The sequence below is a fragment of the Natator depressus genome, chromosome 17, assembly GCF_965152275.1.
Source record: "Natator depressus isolate rNatDep1 chromosome 17, rNatDep2.hap1, whole genome shotgun sequence".
Lineage (NCBI taxonomy): Eukaryota > Metazoa > Chordata > Testudines > Cheloniidae > Natator > Natator depressus.
Window position 1 is genome coordinate 8,273,413 of NC_134250.1, and position 24,666 is coordinate 8,298,078.

Sequence of the window (24,666 nt, forward strand, 5' to 3'; positions counted from 1 at the left end):
CTGTGAGGCAGTGCTTGTGTTGCCAGAAGCTCATGGTTTCAGGGAGCTGATCCACAGCAGGCACGGACACGACTTCCTCATGCGACGGGCAGGAGCGGGCCAGGTGCCTCACAACCCTGGGTACCCCTTCCCTCCTCGGAAGCATCACCCACAGCTGTGCCTATCTAAAACACAGATCGCTCAATGGGGAAGTCAAGCCAGGCAGCAGTTCTGCTGCAAGCTATCAATTGCAAGGTGGGAGCCCAGTACCTGTAAACATACTCCATAATAAAAGTAACCAAAATAATAGTTTATACTCAAGAGGTGACGTGTCCAGCTAAATCGCAGAATGGGAACAAAATCTGAAAGACAAAACCACATAGTGCTTAAGCACTATATCTATGCAGAGATCAAATGAACAGAAACCATGCCTGGGATTTTCAATACAGCCTAAGGGAGTTAGGCTCCCAAATCCTCTATGCCAAAATCTCAGCCCATACTCTATGAACATGGTTACCCCCAAGAAACCAGCTGCAGCTCTTGGGCTGGTCGGATAGCATCATGGCTGCTATACTGCACTATCAAACTTGGGACTAAAAGTCCAAGACTCGGGCAGGAGTTTATTTTTGGAGAGCGGTGAAGTCAATGGCCCTGCACTGGTGAAGCAGTCCACCTGTGCAGGAGGGGGGCTAGAGTAGTGTGTGTGAATTGATTTGCATCAAGCTGTTCTTCAAACATTCCAACTGATATTTGAGTTTATTGTACAACTGCAATAAATGTGACAAAATGGCATGCTAAGAAGAGTATACCAACTCTCCATATTTAGGATCAATCTGATTTCCAGAAAAGTCAAGGCAGAAAATACCAATTCTGCCCGTGTCCTCTGTGGGCAAGCTTTTGAAGATAGCAGCCAACTGTGATAAAAGGCTTTGGAAACAAACTCATAAAAGGCTCTGTTCTTATAAAATATACAAAGAATAAAAAGACATTTGTTATCAGAGTGATAACTCTGTATCAGATCAGTTACCAGCCAAACCAAATGGAGACAATTTACAGCGAACTAAATAGTCGGAAAGTAAATGAGATTAAATGTTTTTTTCTCAGCATTGTAGAACTTTTCTCAAGAGTTTCACCTGATTCAAATAAGTTTGAAATAAATGTTTTAATGTTGCCAATAGGAAATCTCTCTCCTGGATATCTTGCATACATGGAAGCGGTGTACTTCCCTCTGGATATAATCAGAAGGCACAATTTACTGGTCATTAAAGCAATGGATTTCTCTTCCTAAGCCTCCGTCAATTCAGTGGAGTTGATGTGGTTTGTCAAGATATCTTCTAGATAAGCAGCTACTACTACTTTAGCTTTGCCTTCTGACAGTTCCTCAATACCACAAATATGCTCAATAGCTCTTTTCAACAATCTGTCTCTTCCGTGGGAGTTTGTGTGTATTCCTGCTTCATCTTCTTCAACCCCTGATTTCATATATTGCAAGACATAGGATCTGATCACATCCCCATTTTCTGCTATAGTTTTCCTAATGAATGGCAGGTCTGTACTGTTTGCCAAGCTTAACAAATGAATCAGAGCCTGGCAGATCTGCGTTCTCAGGCTGGCACTGTATTTGAACTCCAGAAAGTCCTCAGTGTCTTCACTCTTCTGCAAAGCAATAACCAAGGCACTCCAGATCTGGGAAACCTGTTCAGTGGTTCCGTAGCGCTCCCTTTGGGTAGGGATGGAGAGGGCCATGGCAGATTTGATTCGGACTTTGAAATTCTTGCATGATTTCACCACTGATGTAAGAGCATTATAGGCTTGTGCAGTCCAAGGAGCTTCTCCTAGGAAGCGCACAGGTTTGCAGTCAATAAAACATGCAAAATCAATGTTACAAAAGCAGCTGTTCATAGAGATTTATTACACTGATCAACCTTGTCTTCATTTGAAGACTCAGGATTTTTGCCATAAACAGAAAATTATCAATTGATTTATTGAAATAAAAAATAATATTCTAGCCTTTTCCTCTATATCTGAAAAAAATATACTCAAGTGACGCTACATTTAGACTCCACCTGTGTAGCTTATATAACAATTCTTCCAGATAATCTGAATGATAACTTTTGGAAGCTCAGTGATTGAGTAGATGCCATTTATTACAAGGCAGAGGCCTTAACTTATTTTGTTTTGGTTTCACTGAAGGATGAAATTTATTAGTCAGTCCAATATTTTTACATTATCCTGAGTCACTAACCCTCAAATCTAGCACCTGCTATTGCCCTGATTCTTCAAACATGCACACACTTTACTACCATGAGTAGCCGCATTGAAATCAATGTAGTCAAGTTAAGCATGTACGTAAGTGTTTGCAGGAATGAGGTCTATTTAATTTCAAATGTACATTCTGGGCCAGATTCTGCCCTTGGATGTGAGAGAAACATTCAGCCCTTTGAGGGTTTCTTTCTTTCTTTTTTTAATTCCAAACACATGCATATGCCAGATCAATTCTTAGTAAAAACACAACCTTAAGATTTTTTTTTTTTTTTGCACAGCTTGTTGTGCATTCCCCAAAGAGGTCAGTGAAAAAAATTTTAAAAGGAAGATTTTACTTACCAAGTGGCAAGGCAGGGTTTTTAAATACGTTTCCCAGCGCATAACATGCATTCCACCGTACTTTCATGGTGGCCTCACTCTGGACAGTAGAAATAAGGGCCTGAATAGATTCCTTAATGGTTTCACTGAATCTGGGTTTTACTATGTGATATGGTTGAAGGAAATGAAGCAGATTTCCTAGGGCCCGAACTGCATTGCTCTTTACCTAAAACACAAAGCAAAATTTTTTTTTTTTTTTCCAATTTATACACATGCATCTGGCACGGCCTCTTGGTGCATATACAGAAATAATTAAGTGCATATGGTACTGAAATAAAGTAATTTCAGGGGGGGGGGTTTTGTTTTTTTTAAAAACCTTCCCATACCCTGTCAGAAAAACAACCCCTCAAACTGCCTCTTCAAAAAGTTCCTGGGAAAATAAGACAGGCTTTACAAAATGCCCGGAACTTCAACCAACTTAGGCTGTGTCCAACGGACAAGAAAAAGCGACACTTTGCACTTCACTCAGTGCAAACACCTAGGTGCCAGCAGTCCATATCTCCAGATGAGATAGCATTATTTTATTCTACACTAATCTAATGGTAGATGTGGGTTATGGTAATTCCAGTTGGCGGAGTCTTGACATATTTTGCAGTACGGCACACAGGATTTGTTTGTATGCAAGTACTGCTGTTACCTTCCCCGGTTACGCCATTCTTATGGATTATTCAAATGAAACATGTTGTAATAAAAAGTCAAAAGCAAGTAATGAGTGATTTTAATTTTGCTCTTGGCTTTATGCTTGGATTTATTCCTTTCCCTGCCCCACTCCAGCGTACCTTGTCTTTGTCCTTGGATGCTTCAGTTGCTGACCGTAACATTTTCAATAGTAGGAGATCTGAGAATTCCTCTTGGAAGCTCTGCCCCATCATTTCCCTAACAAAATAAAGCACACACCATCCAGGATCAGAGCAGTTAGAAATGAAAAAGACCAGATCAGAGTCAAGCCTCCTGTGAAGATAAGACACAGTCCCCCTATGTAGGATACATAATTGACTAAGTTGACAATACTCTTGATTTTAACTAAAATGCTGAGATGTAAGACAAACATACTGAGCATAGTAAAAGCATATGATATTACACCTAATGCAATGATGATTTACATTTTACAGGAAAGCCTGCTGGTAGTGCAATAAGACTAATGAAATGCAAACGTTAATAAACTGCTATCTGAGAGACAGAAAATGGCGTAGGAATCAAGGGTAAATTTTCAATATGACAAAAAGTTAATAGTAGGCTGGTCCACCGTTCTGTACTAAGACTTGGTTTGATTAATAAATACATTCACAATCCTATTTACCCTTTTATGTAACACAAGAATAAAGGAATATTCAATGAAATCAAAATGTAATAGATACAAAAAGGATAAAAGGAAATCTCTTTCTTATGCAGTACATAACCTGTGGAACTAATTGCTCTAAAATATGAAACTAAGAGTTTAATAAAAAGAAAAGGAGTACTTGTGGCACCTTAGAGACTACCAAATTTATTTAAGCATAAGCTTTCGTAAGCTACAGCTCACTTTATCGGATGCAAGAGTTTAATGGAATTCAAAAATTGATTAGATCTGGATAATGAAAACATCCACAAGCTACAGAAGGTAGGAATACAAATCCTCACGCTTTGAGGCATAAGGCAAACTCTAAATAAGAGTGGCTAGGAAGAAGCTTCTGGTACAGGCACATTAATCTATAACTGTCCTCTACAAGGGTTCTTGCACCTTTTTCTGACATTTATGGTAATGAACACTGTCAAATAGAGGATATTGATCTATTTGGACACTGGTGGCCAACCTGAGCCTGAGAAGGAGCCAGAATTTACCAGTGTACATTGCCAAAGAGCCACAGTAATACGTCAGCAGCCCCCACATCAGCTCCTCCCCCTCCCAGCACCTCCCACCTACTGGCAGCCCCACTGATCAGCGCCTCCCCCTCCCTCCCCACACCTCCCAATCAGCTGTTTCCTGGCATGCAGGAGGCTGGGGGGGGGAACAAGGACATGGCAGGCTCAAAGGATGGGGTGGAGTGGGGGCAGAGCCAGGGGCTGAGCAGGGAGAACCCCCCTGCACATTGGAAAGTTGGCGCCTGTAGCTCCAGCCCCGGAGTCGGTGCCTATACAAGGAGCCGCAGATTAACTTCTGAAAAGGGACATGTGGCTCCGGAGCCACAGGTTGGCCACCCCTGCATTTGGTCTGCCCAGGTATGGCAATTCATATATTAAAGGGGGGACTAATAATAAAGATCTCAAGCCATTTATAAAGTTCTATTAGCCAAAATGTTGCTACCTACATGTTGACAATCAGTGTGTCTGTAAGGTTGCCCAAGGACCAGGCTGCTTTGGCACGGACGTTTGGAGACTTGTCCTGGAGGGAATTCAGGATAGCATTTGCTGTGTCGGCAACAAACATCACATCCTAGAAAATTTAAAGTTTTGTCGTTTTTTTAAAATGCATGGAAGTTCTTTCTTTAAAAGTGGATGGATTTCCTTAGCTCTGTATGCTTCACTGTCTTTATCGTCACAGTGAAATCTGCACAAACACCAACTCTATTAAAGCAACCTTCTGTGCTAAGTAACAACTTTAAAGTATCTCTAATGTTCCCAGTACAGCTTCGTTTGATCTCTAGTTAACAATCTAACTCTAAAGTGTCCAAATTTGCTCCTCTCTTGGGTGACTGCTTCTACATGATTTCACTGCATATTGTAATTTCATTGGTACTTTAAGTTACTTTGATTTAAACATAATTACCTGGACTGACAATCTCATACTCATCAAATGCCATTGTCGAATAAGTAATTGCTTCTCCAAACTCCCTGTTGAGCTGTCTCTCTAATGTTCTCTTTCGTGGCATGTTATATTTCATTTCCATTTCCTTGTCTATGATTAAAGCTTTTCTTTCACAATATTTTAGACTAAAATTTCAACTTCAGCTACGATTCAAGTTTGTCAAAATAGTCACCCATGTAAGACTTCACAACGGAATCCTCTCTTGCAACCAGGTGGGTTAACATGGCTCCAAAGGGCAGTTTGGTCCACCTGCACAGTTGCAAATCCACCAGCCATACGCACACACTTCCCCCGGGCCCCGCTGCATGCTGGGCTGAAGGGAGCTTTACAGTACACCGGGACAGACTCGGGCTAAGATGTTGTGCTGCACCTCCTGAGACAGAACTCAGCACAGAACTCGCAGTCCTGACAAGGGCTATCCTCGCTCTGAACTAACTTTGAACCCTCCCCATTCTGGGCTGCTCCACAGCCCCTGCCGTAACAGACAGTTCTAGGCCTGTCTAAGTTACGGCAACCTGTCCCCAGCTGCTCATGGGCCACAACCCTGCCTGGAAACTCTGCAGCACTACGTGCTCTGACCCTATTCCTGACATGCCCCTCCTGCTCCAGCCCCACCCTCACCATGCCCCCTAAGCGAGGGCTTGTGTAGGAGTCTTCAGCCCACAGCTGCCTTCTGCAGTTCTTGCACCAAGGCAATCCTCTCCCAGCCAGATCCAGGGCTTTTAGAGCTTCCTCATACCTAGCTGGCCCTTTCACCTGACAAAGGGGCTGGAGGGAAGGTGAGGACCTTGCACTGCATCAACAGACACTCCACCTCCTGCCACATTTCACACAGCAAAAACTGCACGGGTTCCATTGGCCCTAGTGCCCAGAGAACAGCGTGGGCAGGGTTGGAAGAAGTACCAGCAAACCTCCAAAAATATTTCGAGCTAACATCTCAGCGTGTTGTATTACCATTGGCCTACGAGGGAGGCCTGCTTCCCACAAAGAAACCTCGTGTGCTACAGCTTGCTGCTCAACAAATGCATTGTGAAGAGCTCCGAGTAAGATAATAATGGCCCACTGCTAACCTGCCTAAGACATGAGAAGAGGACATAGACTCCAAGGGCTCGGGCAGCAGCAGCTTTCACCAGTGGATTCTCACTGTGATTCAGCCCCAGCAGGAGCGTGATGCACAGTATCTGCTGGTCATCCTGCAATTAGCAATGGAAACAGAGAGAAGCATTCCTTAAAAGAGAACAGCGGTGACAATATTGTACTGCAGAGCCCCCTCTTTGGGGGAAAAAGAAAAAGCTAAGTACTGATGTGTGTTTTAAACAATGAACACCAGGAGTCTGCAGAAGCGATGGAATGTCCCGTATTCCCATACAGCAAATAAGTGGAAGAGCTGGCTGGCATTTGGATGCCACCCAGGAGACAGGAGTACTCCCCACTTTTAACATAAATTACCCCAAGGCTGGTAAACAGGGCATTGTCGATTTCACCAAGCTGTATCTTTGTGATACAATGGCAACCAGCTAGGGCATGTGTGCTGGGGGAAAAGGACCAACAAAAAGGATTGGGGCAGACAATAGCTTCGCTACCCACCTGGATAGAACAGGAACGATTGTAACTGTAGGGGAGCCAACATGCCATGAGAGAGAGTCACTCTTCAGTGTGAAGCATTAAAGAGGGATCATAAAGCACGTTAAAGTTCACATTTGTACGGTTTGTGAGTATACAAGCCTGCAGCCAAGTCAACTGTGCTGCATCGGAGCCCTAGGTCAAAGTGGGCAATGACTGACACCAAAGGCGGAAAGGGAAGTGGGATCAAAGTACAGAGATGAAGTACACACTGTGCTTGTAGAAGCCAGACCAACAGAATTCCAGGGATATTGCTGCATTAGCAGTTCCTCTGTAAATGAGACCTGGCAGGGTTCTCTGAGGCAAGCAGGGCACAGTGACATGAATGGAGCTGCACAATACAGTGGCTATATGCTGCCAAGGCTTTAAAGCACAGAAGCATATTTCATTGTGTAAAAGGAGAGTAATGCCATCAGCTTCAGTTGCAATTGAGAGAGAGCAAACATTACAGTTTCAGCTACATTTTGCTAGCCAGCCAAATGAAAAAAAACCAAGTGTGTGAACAACATCACTCCACTGCCTTCAGTTCAGCTGTCTGCATGCTTCGCTGAACTTTATCAGCAAAATAGCAATATCTTCCACATCTCACACACAGAATGAGATTCTAAAGGCCTTTGTTTGCCATGCAACACAACCAGGCTATTCAACCAGGCCATTAATATTCAAGGCTTTGAAACAGTCTATTGCTTCCTTGAGTAGCCATCTCCTAAAATGCCTCTACAATCAAACTTTTTGAATATTCCCAAGCATGCCTTTTCTAATCTTAATCTGTCATGGTTTACACAGGGTTTTTGAATGTGAAGATTGGATGTAAAAAAAAAAAGCAGTGACCATCCTTCATGTGAATTTAACACAGGTTCAGTATTAATATAGTTAGTGGGATAAAACCAGAAGACTCTAGTACTTAAAAAAAGACAACCAAAAGACATCGTATTTTACCCGCAGACTGCTAAAAGCTTCCGGTAAGATAGAAGAAAGAGCATCACAGGCACTTGTCTGAAGGGTAGGATGCTGAGCATTCTGAAGGGCACCAGGTAAAGGGCCATTTAGCATCATAGTCCAAAAAGTTACAACCTGTAGTGGAGAAACTATGTTTACCAACTGAAACCATTAAACAATTGATGCTGATGTCAGGTGAACTTGACAATATTGCCCACATCTCTGATCTCTGAAATGGATGGTCTTTTCTAAGATCATCTTTAAAACATACCTCGTATCACATCAGTGGGTATAAATGAGCAGGAAATTGACTACTCCAACTATTGGAAATCTTAAAATAGTTAGTTGTACAAATAATGTTTTGGCTCGAGCTGCTTGTTTCGTTTCTGTTTTATTTATTAACATTCCCTAAAATCGTTTTAAAAATAGCCTTCAGTTCACAGAAAGAATATTCTAACAGACCTACATTATTGCCAGAATCCCAATTTCTCAGCTTCAGCAAGCTTGTCAAAAACAGCCCCAAGCAATGGATTTCTCCGTGATCACACGCACTAGCATATCAGCCACCTACTCAGTTCTTGTAGCAGGCAGAATACTGACGTGGGCTCTTGGACCACTTTCCTATGAAATGTCACTGAGGCTGTAGTGTGTCTCTATCTAGGGTTTTATATAGCACCCCTATCATATGTGGTATCTGAGCTCCTTGATATTCTTCCTGATCCCAAAGTTACAGCAGAAAGCAGGAGCAAAGGGAAAGTGTACAGTGAATACTTGTGTCTCATAAAAAGCACTTGTCCATGAATCTAAACAACGCTAGTAGGTCTAATTTTAGGCCTACCAAATGTGACAGAGCCCCTTTATGTATAAAATTTCTGACTCAAGTAGTCAGACAAGAGATGCCCATCAGACCTTGCTGTCACTTTCTTAAATTAGCTTGATATTTATCAGGAGATTTATTCAGCTTTGACAAAGGTTGCTGTATCTATCCTAGGATAGAACATGAACACACACACACACACACACACAGTGTTAAAATGATGAGTATCAACAACAGCAGTTCCTGTCAGTTCATTTGAATAGCAGGAAACAGCCTATCACAATAAAATCCTACAATCCATGCTTATTTGTAGATCTTTACACTATCATAGTTTGCCGACCTCAGTGTATACCATACCAGCATCTAAAGATACTTTGTACTCTCCCTCCACTTTACATCAGATTGTTAAACATTGACATTCAGGGTCAATCACTTTGCAGCAGCTTTCACAACTTGAGGCTTAATCAGGTGGAATCCCACCTCTAAAGTCCATATACTTACCAAGTTGACAGGTACTTTCTCATTGACAGCAATGGTTGAATCTGGTTTATGCTGTTGTACTATTCCTGTGCCCAGCTCCTCCAGAAGCTGCCAAGAAAAAGAAAATGAACTGGCTCCTTATCAAAGCAAACTCAAGTATTATTTGACTATGGAAATATTTAGCACAAACCACAGTCATTTACAGAATGAATGAAATCTGTTGTTACTTTACATTATTTTATATTACACTCTCTGACTGCTAGCTCAGAGTTAGTGGAAAAGCTCTCCTAAATAAAGTCTCCAAACTTCTGTGCCAAAATGGATAGAAAAGTCTTATGGTATCCAGAACAAAATGAAAACTCCCAAATCAACTGTTGTTAGAGTAATAAATAAGCGTCCAATTCTGGAATGCTTCCATAGCATTCAATGGAATTATGAGGGTGAAAAGAATGCAAGACTGGGGCCCAAACTTGTATTTCTTGATGTCCTAGAGTACAGTATTGTACAATTAGCTACAGTATGGAGAAGGTATAGGTCTTGTTTGTAGTGTACTGCATGAAATAGACACATAGAAGCACATTCAGAGCTCTCCTTCCATACAATTGTCTTGAATTATAATAAAGGTATTGTCACATCAAGCTTAGCTACAAATACTTTTAGAGCATATGTACAGAGCAACACTATCTAGAGTAACACTTTACTAGATAGTAAAAAGCTATCTGCATTTCTCCAAGCTCTTACTTTGGCACCGTGGAGCTGAATGGACGGATCTGTTTCCTCCATGCATTTGCAAGCCAGCTCTCCAAGCTCTAATAAATAGCTCTGAGCCACAGAGAAATAGCCCTTCACAAGAAGTGCCAAGACCTGCAGAATAGGAAAAAAAAAAATACTGAATGGAATTTACCAAAATGAAAAGAGAACATTTTAGTCAATGCAGTAACCATACACTAAACTCTAACATGAGAGCTAGAAAGTACAACACAAACTAGCGAACACAAAAGATATTTGGACTCTGTAGAGTCTATTGTCTTGTTTAACAGAACACGTTGAAAGCACTATCAAGCAGGAACTTGCAGTAAATTCATTTCTCTAATTTAAGTGAGCTCTCCTGTAGCTAACAACTACCTAAGCAAAAGAAAATCTGCAAAAGTGACAAGCCTTGAATCTCCTGTAGTTTGGCTGTCCTGGTTAACGAAGCCAGCTGTGACAAGCATCCATTACTCTGGCAAGGGAATGAGGTTGCTTAATTTCCTTGGGATGGAAGCGACAAAATTATACTTTTCTACATTGTTGCATAAAGAAAAACAGAGGTGAGTTTATGAGTCTCAACCTTCCTATACCATGCTTCACGCAGGCCAAAGTCATCTACTCTTAGTATTTCACTGATAGCAGATCTTTCTAGTCAAGATTTAACTTATATGCAACATTGGAAAGAGAGAACACAGAGAACACTCCCAATTCTTACCAGATGCATACACGGCCCATCATCAAACAAGGTTACCAAATCATAAGGGCAGAAGAACCGGCTGGTACTGGAGAGATTTGATATTTATTCTTAGTTTCATACATTTAGTTGGCTCGTCTAGTCGTTTTCCATTCCTACCTGTAAAGATTCCAGTCGAACAGGAGATGGTTCATAGACAGTACCAGCTGTGAAGCTAGTATCGCTATCGGAATAGGAATCCTCTCTGGGCAGAACAACAGTGGAGATACAAAGACGTATGAGCCAGCAAGGCTCTGAAGATGAACTCTCCCAATTGTCCGTGGGTTCCCCTTGTGAAGGTGGTGCTCTTCTCCACCACTCAGAGGAACTGAAGCGATGAGGGGTTGCCGTACCACTGCTACTTAGTCCGGAAGAACTAGGCTGTTGCAGAAGTAACTGTACTTCTGGAGAAGGAGCTTGAGCAGATACTACAGCACCTAACAACGTGAGGCTAGAAACCCGAACATTAACATCTGTTAAAGAGAATAAAGGAAAATAAAATAAAAGGTAAACACCACTAAGCAGTGGAGTTATTTACATAGTTACCAATCATGGGAAATGTTTCTAAATAAACAAATAACCAAACAAATAAATAAAATTAAAAAATACTAGCAATTAAGAATTCGTGCTGAGTTAAGAATCAACATATACAGCAAGAAAAGAATCCAGCCCAGTGCAATGCAAACCTTTATGACGAATGTATGGCTTTATCTGGTTCCAAACTCTTGTCAATAGACCAGGTTTTAAGCGGCTGTACGGTGCATTCGATACCAAATTTGCCAGGCACTAAAACACACAAGAGATAACCGCATGAGAGGTGACAGAGGCCAAACTGAAAATGTGGCTCTCTCGTTTTGTACTGTGGAGTTAGGTCATTTAGGCAGCTACATTGATTAAATTTGCAAATAACTGAAGAGAGTCGGTCAGTATTTGAAAATTTGGCCCGAAAGCTTTGCTTCTAGAACAATTACTGTGATCAAACATGACAAATAATAAAAATCGAGCTAGGGAAGGAATATTTTAGATTAAAAACTCAAATAAAACTTGCCATTAAAAAACCAAAACCCTTTACAACTACAGCACTATTTTGTACATCTGCTCAGCCCAGAAGCCATAAGAGAAATCTGGAAACAAGAAAACTGTGTTCAAGAGAAACAATGGGAATTTCCAGGCAGACTCAATTTGCCAAGCCTTGTAAGAAAGAAAAAAAACCTGCTGTTTTGACCCAGGCAGCTCTCAGGATTTTTGCATAATCACCCTGTCTCAGGCATGTCTGGAAAGCATGAGGTCTGCTGTGAAGGTCATTAGAAAATTGCTTTGAGGCTGAATCGGAGACACATACAAAGCGTAAGCACGTTCAAAGTAAGTGTACGTACCTTGATGATTTGAGTAAGGGTTTGTGAGGAGGATTCTGCCACTAGGGCTAGCAGCAGACAGCGATGCAACTCTCTGATGCTGGAAGCAATCGTTACCGAGAAAGGAGTGAAAGCTCTTTTATGGTCATGTGCGTCTTCAGCAACAGAAAGAAACTGCTTAGAACCTTCCAAGGTGGCGGAGAGAACTTGAAGAGCGCAGGCCCGAGTCTGAAATGACACAAGTTTTCAGTTCTGTTTCAATCAAAGAAACTGTGGGAAAATGTCAAACCTTCCTTATCCTGCTGCTTCACATTCTGTGTGTGCCCGTTACACAGCACCTTTCTCCTCGCTGGGAAAAAAAAGGTTAGTGTGTGTGTCCAGGCTGCAGGATATGCTAACATCATGGAACCCAGCTCTGCTGAAGCATGACAGCATTTTGCAACACACTTAAGACAGAATGTCCTTGGCCTCCAAAAAACATGTTAATATGCAGAGTATGTACTCTATTAACTGCACAAATGTTATGACTGCAGGTCAACAGCAGATATTCACAGGCCTGGCTTTGAAACTCAATTATCATCAAGTGTCCATTTCTTTTCATTATTGGGGTATTGTGATTCAACACCTCGTCCCGCAGGTTTCCTTGGATTCTCCTAGCAAAAGCTTATAAATGTTCTCCCCTTTACCATTCAGGCGTCAGCAAAGAGACCTCCACATCTGGAATTCAGGGCATTCTAAAATGCGCAATTCTGGACCTTGCAGATCTTTACCATGCATCAACTAGCAGTTTGTAAATGCTATGGGAAAGTGCCCATCCAGCTCAAAACACATATCCTTTTTGGGGGTTGGTTTAATTAACACTTTCCAGCTTTTTCACCACTCACCTTACTGGACGCCTCCTCTAGAAACAAACTGAGATATCTCAAATTCACATTCTGCTTCAATTGCCTTCCCTGGCACAGCAATCCATGTATTTATTTATCCTGTGTGTGTGAAGCGCCACCATTTCTCAATTTGAAGGGACCACCCCCACTTTTTGAACCTCTTAGGGCTTGTCTACATAGAGAAAACGCCCACAATAACCGGTGAGCACTAGCTACTCCACACAAATTCCCCATGTGGACACACTGAGTGCGCAGTAAGAGTGCCTTTGTGCACATTAGCTTAATACGCTTTGGAAGTGTGCTACACTAAACCTCCCGAGGGCACTGTTAGTGCACAAGAAGAGAGTGTCCACAGGTGGAATTAGTGCAGAGTAGCTACTGTGGTTTAAATTCACACAGTAGCTTGCTGCGCACTAACTTTCCTGTGCAGACAAATCCTTAACATAGTGTGAAAAGTTTTCTTTTATCTCTTCTAATTTGACCAACCCCTTTCATACATTTTGGAAACTCTTTGGTCACTTCAAAATTTTCTCCAAGAACAATATGTTCAACTCCAATAACCTGGTCTCATAATTTTGGAGTCTACATACATAACAGATCTTTTGATATCCTAATAATGCACCTGCTCTTTGTCCGGTACAGTGATACAGGCCACAAAGACCCCAGCAAGACTGCTCTATTATATTAAAGATCAAGGAAGGCAAATCTGAAGACTAGTTCTTGAAAAACAAGGCTTTTAGGACAGCAATTTCACTTACCTTTGGAGAGGGATCCTTCAATGCAATAGTCATCAAGGACACAGACTGTGGGCTGCCTATTCCAGGTGTATCAGGAACAAATGCTGACCAGTAGCCATAAAGAACTTTTTTTTCTATTGATTTGATAGTGGAAAGGAAACAGGCTAAAGCCCCTTGACGAACTTTGGCTTGATAAGATCTTTAATTAAACAAAGAGATGAATTAATAGCAGTTCTGAAAAAATAATTGATTTGACCTCATTTATTCAGGTTACTGACTAGCTATAAGAACTTCAAGTAGAATAGCTAAGGCCAAAAGGAAAAAAAAGAAAAGAAAGCATCAGTTTACTTTCAAACTACTACTAATTACCACCTTTCAACTTTCTTAGTTAATAAATTATACAAATCACATTAAATGATTTCTCTAAGAGTTTCATTTAAGAATCCAGCACTGGGATTGTGTGAGTGAGAGAGTGAGTAAAACGCTGCACATGGGCAAAACTGGTGCCAGATCTACAAAAAGCATTATTTAACATGCCATGAAAGCATTATTGTTATGAACCACAGTATTATTTGCTTCTATGTTTTACATTTACATGAACAACAATAACCTCATTTTGCTCTGTATTCCACCTTCAGCATCAGAATACTCCGACTCACTGCTGCTGATCCTTTTCCAGCTGGGACAGCATGATGATAAGTGATCCTTTCCAGCAGGCATGTATGCAGCATCTAATGTGCGATTCCAGGGATTTAGACAAGGATTGTTTTGTGCATCGCCTGAACGTAACTGAAATATATCCACTGCATGGATTGCTCCATCTCCTACATCACTTTCTAATTCTTCTTTCACTTCTTCCCCCAACTGTCCTTTCTTTTGTTTCCCCTTGGACTTTTTTCTTCGGGTCTGTGTGAACAGGAAAAAACAACACAAAAGGCTGAGATAAAAGTAAGAATTTTGCACCCAGAAAAGATTTTATTATTCTGCAAATCTCTTCAAATGACAACACGGTCACTTCTGAGAAAAACAGAGACTCTAAAATCCCCAAAAGTAGAATAAACTCTAGCGTGTTCAGTACTTAAGTTCACCAACATGGAGCTGCACATTTTATAAGCACATCGATGGCGTATTTTAGGGAGACAGATTGATTTTAGCTAGTCAAAGAAAAAGTTTTGGTCACAGGTATTTAGTTACTATTATGAAATAGTGTTACATAAATGAATTATACATACACTGACACAATCAGATCTTAATCGATTTCAGCTTGCATACTCCATTTTTTAATAAGACAAAATAAACTTAATATTAACACCTTAATGTCCCATAGGTACATGTCACAAGACTGGTTTGCTTGGACATTTTGGATGCAAACCTCTAGATATACATAAACGCTAACCTCCAACTATCAGTGTAACTACAAGAGTTTCCACAATTCTCCTTTATTTTTCTTTAGAAAAAAGTATTTTTACACTGAGACACTTAACAGTAGGATATCTCTTCAGGTGTTTTATTTATGTATTCCTGTAGCTCTTTTGGATTTATAGGAGATACTCATTAACTTTAAAAGAAGATTACAAGCCAACAAAATGATCCTACAGCTTTATTTTGTTTAACGCCTTTCATGTAATCTGTAACCCAAAACATTTTACAGGGTTAAATAATAAACAGCAAAGGGAGAGAGAAACAAAGATACGCAAACAAGGGAGAAAACTCATTTTTAGATGAGCCTGACTTCCCCAGGAAAAAGTAAAAGTGATTGTGTGTTAGAAGAGAAGTAATGTAACTTGTGATGGAAAATGCCACCATCAGTCCCACATCTTCAGGCCACAAGTTCTTGACTACAAATGAATAACTGATGCACACAGCTAGAGTCCATCAAATCAATCTCTGCAGAACCCTCTGTTTTAGTCATCTGACTTTACAGAGCAATGTGTTATTCAATGCAGACATTTATAATCAATGCCATTAAGGCAAGCAATGTGAAATACACCAAATGCCGAGAATGTGAAGGAACTTTCAGCCATTAACACCATAATAGGAAATATACAGTCAAAACAAATAAACACACACAAAAATCAACATGTGGTATAATTTAAGTTTACCCCTGTTTGTTTAATGGTGCTCAATTCCGACTGCTCCTGTTTGACAGGTGATCGTCCATCATACTGAGGAAGTGGGGCTGGGTACAAGACTGCAGGCATTTCCACGTTCAGTCCAGGAAGCCCGTAGAACATGCATTTCTAAAACAGTAACAAGAACACCAGCGTTCTGGTCCATTCGGATGTGCAAAGAATTGTCGTATATTCAGGTGCTCACCAATTGTTTTCAGTTTACCTTATGACTTTCTTCTCTGGGTCTTGTCTCCCTACGCTCACACCCTAGCTGCCAATGGCAGATAAGTCAGCACGAGGAGACTCAACTTGCACAATAAAATGCCTGTATAGTAATTCTGACAAATTTTGGCAACCAAATTCAACTATTTCTAGAAGGATTTTAGCAAGGGTCCAACACTGAAGCTAATGAGAGACTTGCCTCTTAACCATCAAGGCGTTGCCACCACTTTCTTTGTGAGGGAAGTCCAAGTGAGAGAACTGAAGGCTTTATCATATTCTAGAGAGAACTTTTCCCCTTCTTCCATGTCTTTCATTCCATTTTTCAATCTTATCCTCCTTCCCCACATATCAGCTCTCCATCTGATTCTTTTTTCTGTCTTCTCTACCTTTTCCCACTTAAAGTGAAACAGGAGCACACACTACACAGTCTCTCTCTCTAAAAGTGGATTTAAACCAAGAAACTATTCACCTTTAACACAGCAAGAAGGGACCCAAGCTGATCAGTCTGCATTAGCTTCATCTTCCCACCATTTAAGAGCAACTGGATACCTTTCAGAGCATTCTGTAACAGCTGAAAATAACTTCAAATTAGCCAACACACACAAATACAGCATCTGTCAACTTATGAACTTCATACCTTATATAGTGCAAAACAACATGACTGCTTAGCATCACTGAGATACTTGGAACTGTTTTCATGTTACTCAAGTAAAATGAGGTTAGAGATATTAGCCAAGTTTTAGCTGGCAATATTCCAACTCACAAGACGTGTACAGCCTCTGGCAAACGGGAAGCCTTTGATTATAATAGATTTACTTATTTCAAATCAAATTTTAAAAGTTGTCTAGATGTTCCATGGCAAGATGTAGTATAACTTTAAAATTAGTGTATTTCAGCATATTAGCTTCATACGTACCATGCAAAAAGTGATGTCATCTACATCAGAGGTTTTTGAAGACTGTAACACATTTAGGAAAGTTTGAAAGCACAGACTTCTGTAAGACTCATCTAAGTATGGCTGTCCAGGCACACTAAAATGAAAGCAGATGCAGCTAGTCAAGCTGTGGCTCTCAATATAAAGCTATACAAATTGTTCTTACAGATAACGTTACACAAGCTCAGATCTCTCCTTCCCCAGCATAGCAGAGACATGGAGTGGGACTGCACTTTGGCACCTACGAAGGATGAAACTCTAGCACCGTAAATACTATCTGGAAACACTGGTTAGTAAAATTTCAGTACGCCTAAAATTTACTCTAGCTTCTGGCTTCTCCTGCCTGATTAAAGTGGATTCCTGTGTTTGGTATTCCAGGCTGCGAGTAGGTGCAGAATGACACTAATGGGAGCAGTGTCACTATTCTTCTGGGAATGTCCTCATATACGGGTGCACAGGTGATTTAATGAAAGGCTTTTACATTTTCCTTCATTTTCACAAAAACATAGACTGCCTTAATGCAGTGACAAGTTTACCTTTTTTTAATTTAAATAGCCACCCATCTTTACTAATGAATATAAAGAAGGCAATCACTACACCACTTCAATCTGTGCTACCTGCATATCATCTTATCATAACACGAGCATTACTGCAGTGGCTCTAGACTCATTAAACAACTTTCTTTGTGCTGGATCCCTAAGCAGCTGGTGCCCATATGTTTAATTACCTCAAGTCACCGGTGTGCAAGTTTGATAATGTTCACAATAAGGCTCAAATACTGCAAGTGATTTTCCTGACAGTAGAATCCAATTAGAAAATCACATTCAAAAGCGCCAGATGCTGCACTTTGCTCATATTTAAGTGACCTCATCCAGGACCTCGGTAGACTCTTCCTTTTTAAGGGTCCCATTCTGTGGGACATCAAACCTTCCTTCATAATTGCAAAGCTCTTTAGAGCAGCTCCAAACTCCTGCTCGCGTAGACTGATTGTCATAGACAAACAAGAAACAGCTTCCCTCTGTATTTGAATAGTTTAGTGAAGGTTTTCAGAAGTAATGAGATCTTGCTCTGGCATCAACTTATTAATTCTTGGAATCTTATAACAAATCATTCATAGACCAAACATTCCACTGCAACAGATAATCCCAATGCAAGATGTAATCAATTGTTTCATAAACATTAACCACCACCACATCAACCAACTGACTACTGCCTGCATAGACCAGGTAGTAGCACAACATACCTGCCTTTCCCCCCCGCTCCCTTAAATTAAATGTCTTAAGAAATAATTTTAGTTTTGGAAATCTGAGAATTCCTGGTTTTCCCCAAATGAGTATGACAATGGCTAGGAGCACTGCAGTTTTAACTTTCACACACAAGTCATGTTTATAACTTCCAGGATGCAACACAAAACAAAGCTGTCATGGAAAAAAATCTTCTCCTTTTGGCTTTCATCAAAAGGCAAAGTCCCATTAATCAATGGGACTGTTCAAGGCAATGGGACCTATTTATATAGCCCTGAAACCATTGCATTGATCTTGCCTTTACTGTGCTTAGCAGGTGGACTGAACAGGCTGGCTGTCAGCATTTCCAGATGCCCATCTTTTAAAGCACCCATAAAAATCACTGAAAAGACTTGATTTAATACCTGAGACATAGATTTGCCATGCTGTGTACTGCTGCCCTCCTGAGTTCCACATCAGGCTGAGCAAGATCACTGAACTGTACCAAGAGTCCACTCTTCCCCAGCAAATCCGGGAGATACTAAAATAAACCATTAACAGTCACTATGGGCCAACAAGATACACAGTCAGGTCTGGTGAATGCAAATCAATTGGCAAATTCCCTTTTTACTTCAGAACAACAGATCTACAGTCAATATGATATAAATCAAGCTACTCCGTAATTCTTATAGCTAGATATAGATATACCAACTACAGAATAGGTTTGACTGATATTCAAACAGAACTAGGATTTACATATCCTCTGATTAGACATGATGTTCACTTGCAAAGTTGTCATTCATTATTGTGGAGGCATTGGTCATGACCCTATAGTTAAGACTGAGTTCCATTTTGTACTTAAGCAGAAATGCAACCTCCTTGTTTTGTATGAAAAATATAGCACACCTTTCCCAAATTTACAGCACTTGCTCTTTGGGTATAGAATGAATTTTCTGAGCATTTAAAAGTAAATCCATTAACTAGTTTATAAAGTAAAATTAATTTAAAAATGTATTAAGAAATGTACTGTCTGTGTCAGTCTTTTCTCTGCCCCAGAAGATCTTAACAATGGAACTCAGACACTTCACATTTTGCAAATAATTAAAGTTAATTAATACCTTGTACAGAGACTATATTTGAAGACACTAGGTTGTAATTAAGCCAAGTTATTAACGATTGTTGTATCTAATTGCTATTGTTATACAGACTTCAGACGGGTTCAAGTCAACAGCTCAGGAACTCTTAAGAGGTATCATTGTGACATCACAGATAACTCAACCCATTAATACCTTTCTTCTACACCTAATTTGCAAGCAAAAATTCTATTGGTTGTAATGAGTCAGTGGTGTCAGGGAGACTGTATGTGTGTCAGGAGTTCACAGTGGTAGGCCACTTGGTGCAGCTGTCACTGCTCTTTAAAGAGCCCATAGCTTCATGCTAACTCTGGCATCTGTGCTTGAAAGGCTCTCATGGCACTGCTATTTCAGCTCCATTCTACAATGAGGGTTTGATCCTTCTGCTGCGTGAACCTCAGGTTCCCGCTGAGCGCACGGAGCCCCAAGGGAACATGCTTAACACCCTGCAGTGGCGCATAATCCAAAGCCCACTCCTGTGATGGAATCTGCCCTTATAGCAGGAAATAGGCTCTCACAGGGAGGCAGGGCACATGCTACAGCAGGGCAATTCTGTCTAGGTCACCTCTCCATCTGGCTGAGATGGGGACACCATGGGCTGGCCAGTCTTCACACAGCACTGGTCTCATCAACACAACCCTTTAAACCAATAAGTCAACTGCAAATTAAGGTCCACATTCACCAGTGTGCTGTAGCTGCTTTGTGCTGATCTGGCGATGCAAAGCAGCTGTACAAGCAGATTAATTGGCTCGTGTGCTCTGGGGTTACTTTGCCCTATAATGATGCTAAAAGTGGAAAAAATATGGAAAAAAAATCTAAAGTAAAGTATATTAAAACAGTTTAATCTAATCTGGAACAACAAACAGTAAAACAACACTATGGCTATCGTACAGCCTCACTATAGGGCAAAGTTAAAGTTATTTGGTGCCTTAACTGTGCATTTCTTACCTTAATATGTTTGGATTTTTCTTCAGTGTAACCTTAACTTTGAATTTCATGGATTTGTAATGCTTGATTATAGAATTATTACAACATCCCTGTAATGCATTTTACCCTTCAATTACTGACACTATGTTAAGATGGAGTTAATGTTGAGAGTATGCGTGTCTGGGAATATGACATTTTTCTTTTCTTTTGGAGGAAAGATACGGGAAGGGAGTCTAGGGATCTGAGGCTTTGGAGATCACTTTCTCTTAGCAATAAATTCAGCACAGCTTTCAACCTACCTTCTGACAATTTGGTCCATTGTTGTAAAGAAGAGCTGCTAAGGCTTGCAGAATTTCAGTGTGTGTCCAAGAGCTGCACTGTTTGAGAGCAGAGATGGAATAGGATAGAAGAAAATCCAGATTCTGTTCATCAACCACTACCTGTCATCATATAAAAACACAGAATTAAAAAAGAGCTTCCGAAAGGCATCCTTATTATATTGCACATTGTTCAAGTCAGGGTAACATTCCTCTAGCTGGGTAGTGACCCAACTGATTTGGCTGTTAGAAATTCATGCTGCTACAGAAACAGCCTACATTTAGGAAATGGCCGTGGGATCTTGTTTTCCCCAAGACTGAAGGCATAATACACAAGCTTTTCCGTCTCCTGTGAGAGGGTCAGCACATGTAGTTCTTACATCAGCAACCCTTTAGCCACGCATAGCCAAGCTAGGACTGTAGACCAGAAGAATGGTAGGATGAATAGGAAGGTGAAAATCCAAGCACGTTCATATTAGATCCTCTTTATTGGTTCTGCCTCATGGAGACGAGAGCCCTTTTGGCCCACATCCATGTGCTTGGAAGGGTAGGAACAGAACCATCAAATTTTCCATACCTGGAATCTGTTAAGTAAATGATGAATGAGCTGACAAACTTTGTTGACAAGATGTTCCTGATTGAGATGAACCAGTTGACAGGCTTGAACAAGTAGAGCACAAACATCCTGGAAAAAAAAATTTGTTAAAGAAAAAAGAGCCAGAAGCCTTAATGATTATTTATCATTGACCCAATACAAAATTGTGGCTTCAGAGTAGAGACCATCCCATCAGCTAAGGTCTCAATTGTGCAAATGGATTTGCATGGGCAGAACACCTGGATCCATGGTCTAGATAATATTAGGCCGTTCATGAGTGCAGGGGACTGGACTAGATGACTTTTCGAGGTCCTTTCCAGTCTTATGATTCTGTGTGGAGCCCAACTGAAGTCAACAGAGCACCTAGTGAGTAGACTGTCCCACTGACTGTCCATATGACACAGGCATCCATGTGCTGGATCTGCCGCTAAAATATCACTTAAGAAACCAGCACTGAGAGAAATAATATTTAAAGACTAAGGCATAACATACAATACAGACCAAAGAAAAAAGAGGAGGTAGGAAACCAAGGAACAGAGGAAAGAAAAAAGGAGCAATGTGTAAAATATTAGGGTGAAAGGAGAAGATTATCCTAAGCACTTCCCAAAATTAAAAGAAAAGCTGGGCAACTGCTGTGAAAAACAAATAGGAAGACTAATGGTAACTGAAGATTGTCACTGCTTCAATGTCAAAGTAGCATGCTATATACAATGTACCCCCAATAAATTATCTTCATTTTTGCATAGTTAATGTGTTCCCCCTACAAAACAATTACTAAGATGTTGTGCAGTAATTGAGAATCTAAATGCTGCAGAGACAGGAAATGGTCAAAGAAAGTGCTAACAACCATCTTAATTATGTCCATCATCTTCTCGTACCCACGGCATATAAACCAGAGATGTCTGCTACCACTGACCCTACCCCACTGCACATGACTACTACAACTCAGCCTGGCTTCCAGGCTCCCTGCTGCAGGAGCGGGAAGCATGGCACTCCTAAAAGCCGTGACTCTCAGAGTATGTCTATGTGGCAGGTGGGAGGATAGACAGACTTGAGCTAGCATGCTAAAAACAGCAGCATGGTCAGGATGGCTTGGGTTAGCTGTCTGTCTACACACACTTGAAAGTGCCCTCCCAGCTGCTGTGTAGACAGAACCTCATGGTCTAGGCTTCTGACATTACAGTAGGGAGCTTGAGAGGCTAAACTCAAGCTGGGGCTCTCAGGACTTCCAGGATTCCTACTACTCAGCTGGGCTCCTGGGGATGCCCAACTCTCAGGGCAGCTGGCTTCCCAGGCTATGGGATTCAGGCAGCCCAGGGAGCCAACTTGCCCAGGAGGTTGGAAGCCCTGGGATCCCCAGTCCTGGGGGAGTGGTTATGGCCAAGCTGTCCCAGAGCTTGCTAAAGGGGCGGGAGGAGGGGGGAGACTGTGAAACTGATATGAATGATGTCAATTTCACAGAGGGACTGCTGGGGATCCAGGAAACTTACTTCCTTTCAGAAACAATGTATTTTGGAACTTCTGGTTCTTGGGAAATTTTGAAAAAAGTTGGGTTGTGTCTGAAACCAAACTTCAACATGATAAAATTTCCCATGAACCGGAAATTCCAAATTTTGGCCAGCTCCAGAGTGTCATGACCTATAGATAAGCTAGTAGATCTATTAGCCATATGAAGAGAGTAGATGCGGGGAAACAGGCAGAGTTAACATGGTTATAACACCAGGAAGTGGGCAAAGGGCACCTGACCTATAAGTGAATTGCAGCACAGGAGCAGAGTTAAGGTTAATGTTAACGTTACAATTTCCTGACTGGTGTTTCGGTAAGCTTATGGGGCTGCACCAGCAAGGAAACTAGTTCAACAGTGGATTGCCAAAATGACCTGGTTAACACTTGAAAGTTGTACCGATATAACTGTGTTGGTTAGGGGATGTTTTTAAAACCTAAACAGTTATGCTAGTTAGTAAAAGCGCTAGACATAGCCATACTGGTATAAAGGCGACTTATGCCAGTATAGTTAGTCCCCTTCCCACATGGGAATAGCTATACTGGCATAAAGCACAACTATCCTGACAGAAGTGCGTCCGGACTAGGGGTTGTACCGCTACCTACACCGTTAGAGTAGGAAAGAGGTACAACTTTCTAGCCTCGACGTGGCCCTTCTCAACGTTTCCATCCTACGGGTGGGCTGCGAACAGGCCTGCACCGAACCATTACGCTCAACGGGGGCAACACTCATCCCCCTCCGTGATACGGTTTAAATCATGATCAGTCTCTGGGGGCAGGTGGCGACACGTGGGGAGCAAACCTGGGGGGAGGGGGAATGGCGGTGGCAAGGGAGCACCTGCCTCAGGTGCAGCCTGGCAGCTGGTGAGGCGGCCGGGTATTCGGGGACAGGGCTTCACCATGCCCACCCCGCTTCCTTTCCTCCACACTCAGGCTGCCAACCCTGCGGCCCCTGCCCCACAGCTGCCACCCCACACGCCCCTGGGTCCCATCCTGCCCCCCCCCCCGGGCTTATTCCCACCCCGCCCCATTCCCCCGGCCGATCCCCCGTCCCCGCGAGCCAGGCACCCCCTGTTCTCGGGGTCCCCGCCCCCCGGGGCGGCCTCATTCCCCAGCCCGGTCGGGACCCGTGGCGGGCTCGGCCCCCCGCTACCTGCGGGCTCGGCGCCCCCGCGGGCCCCGGCGCCCCCGGGCCGCAGTTCTCGGAGATGAGCTGGTCGAACAGCAGGTGCAGCTCGGTGCGGCGGCCGCTCCCGCCCTCGCCCTCCCGGGCCGGGCCGAGCCGGGGCCGCAGCGCGCCGAGCCGGGCCAGGTAGCGCCGGATGGAGCCGCTGGGCTCGGGCTCGGGCTCGGGCTCGGGGCGCGCTGCCTCCTCCGCAGGCCCCGCCGCCACCGCCGCCATCTTCCCCGGCCGGGCCGGCGTCAGCGCTATGGCAACCGGGTAGCACTTCCGGGTCGGGGTGACTGTGGGCCCCCATCAGCCCCCAGCTCCCTTGAGCTCCAGGGGCCCAGTCCCCATCACCCCCCCCCGGCTCTCTGGCCCCCCAGGGGCCCCATCACCATTGCACCTAAGGGCGCAGCTCCTTTGGGCCCCAGGGGCCCAGCCCCCATCACCCCCCAGCTCCTGTGCACCTAATCGCCCTCCAGCTCTCTGGCCCCCCAGGGGCCCCATCACCATTGCACCTAAGGGCGCAGCTCCTCTGGTCCCCCAGCTCCCAGGGGCCCAGTCCCCATCATCTCCCAGCTCCATTCCACCCAGGGGCCCAGCCCGCAGCTCCAATGCCCCCGAGGGTCTCCATGTTCCCCAGCCCCAATCATACGCCCTAGCTCAATTGCACCCCATGGGTTGGATGACCATCTTTCTCTGCAGGGCTGGCCCAAGCTCTTCCTCCCACCCCAGGACTGGCCCAAGCTGCTCTCCCAAGCCCCCTTCCCCGTGCGGGGGGCAGGCAGGGCTTGGCCGAGCAGCGACGCAC

The 24,666-nt window shown here is 42.7% G+C and overlaps 1 protein-coding gene across 1 annotated transcript; it reads right to left on the reverse strand.

Annotated features, from left to right (window-relative positions):
* Positions 1-716: 716 nt before the first annotated feature.
* Positions 717-24,092, reverse strand: HEATR6 (HEAT repeat containing 6). Its single transcript, XM_074974946.1, has 20 exons — positions 23,844-24,092; positions 21,170-21,277; positions 20,575-20,715; positions 18,641-18,756; positions 16,975-17,089; positions 16,528-16,629; positions 15,828-15,965; positions 14,336-14,631; positions 13,747-13,924; positions 12,126-12,332; positions 11,436-11,535; positions 10,870-11,222; positions 10,008-10,130; positions 9,288-9,374; positions 7,970-8,104; positions 6,478-6,600; positions 4,911-5,035; positions 3,402-3,498; positions 2,584-2,788; positions 717-1,814 (listed from the first exon to the last, which is right to left on the reverse strand). The coding sequence occupies exons 1-20, from the start codon at positions 24,090-24,092 to the stop codon at positions 1,264-1,266; spliced, it is 3,549 nt and encodes a 1,182-aa protein (XP_074831047.1). The 3' UTR covers positions 717-1,263.
* Between the last annotated feature and the right edge of the window lie 574 nt (positions 24,093-24,666).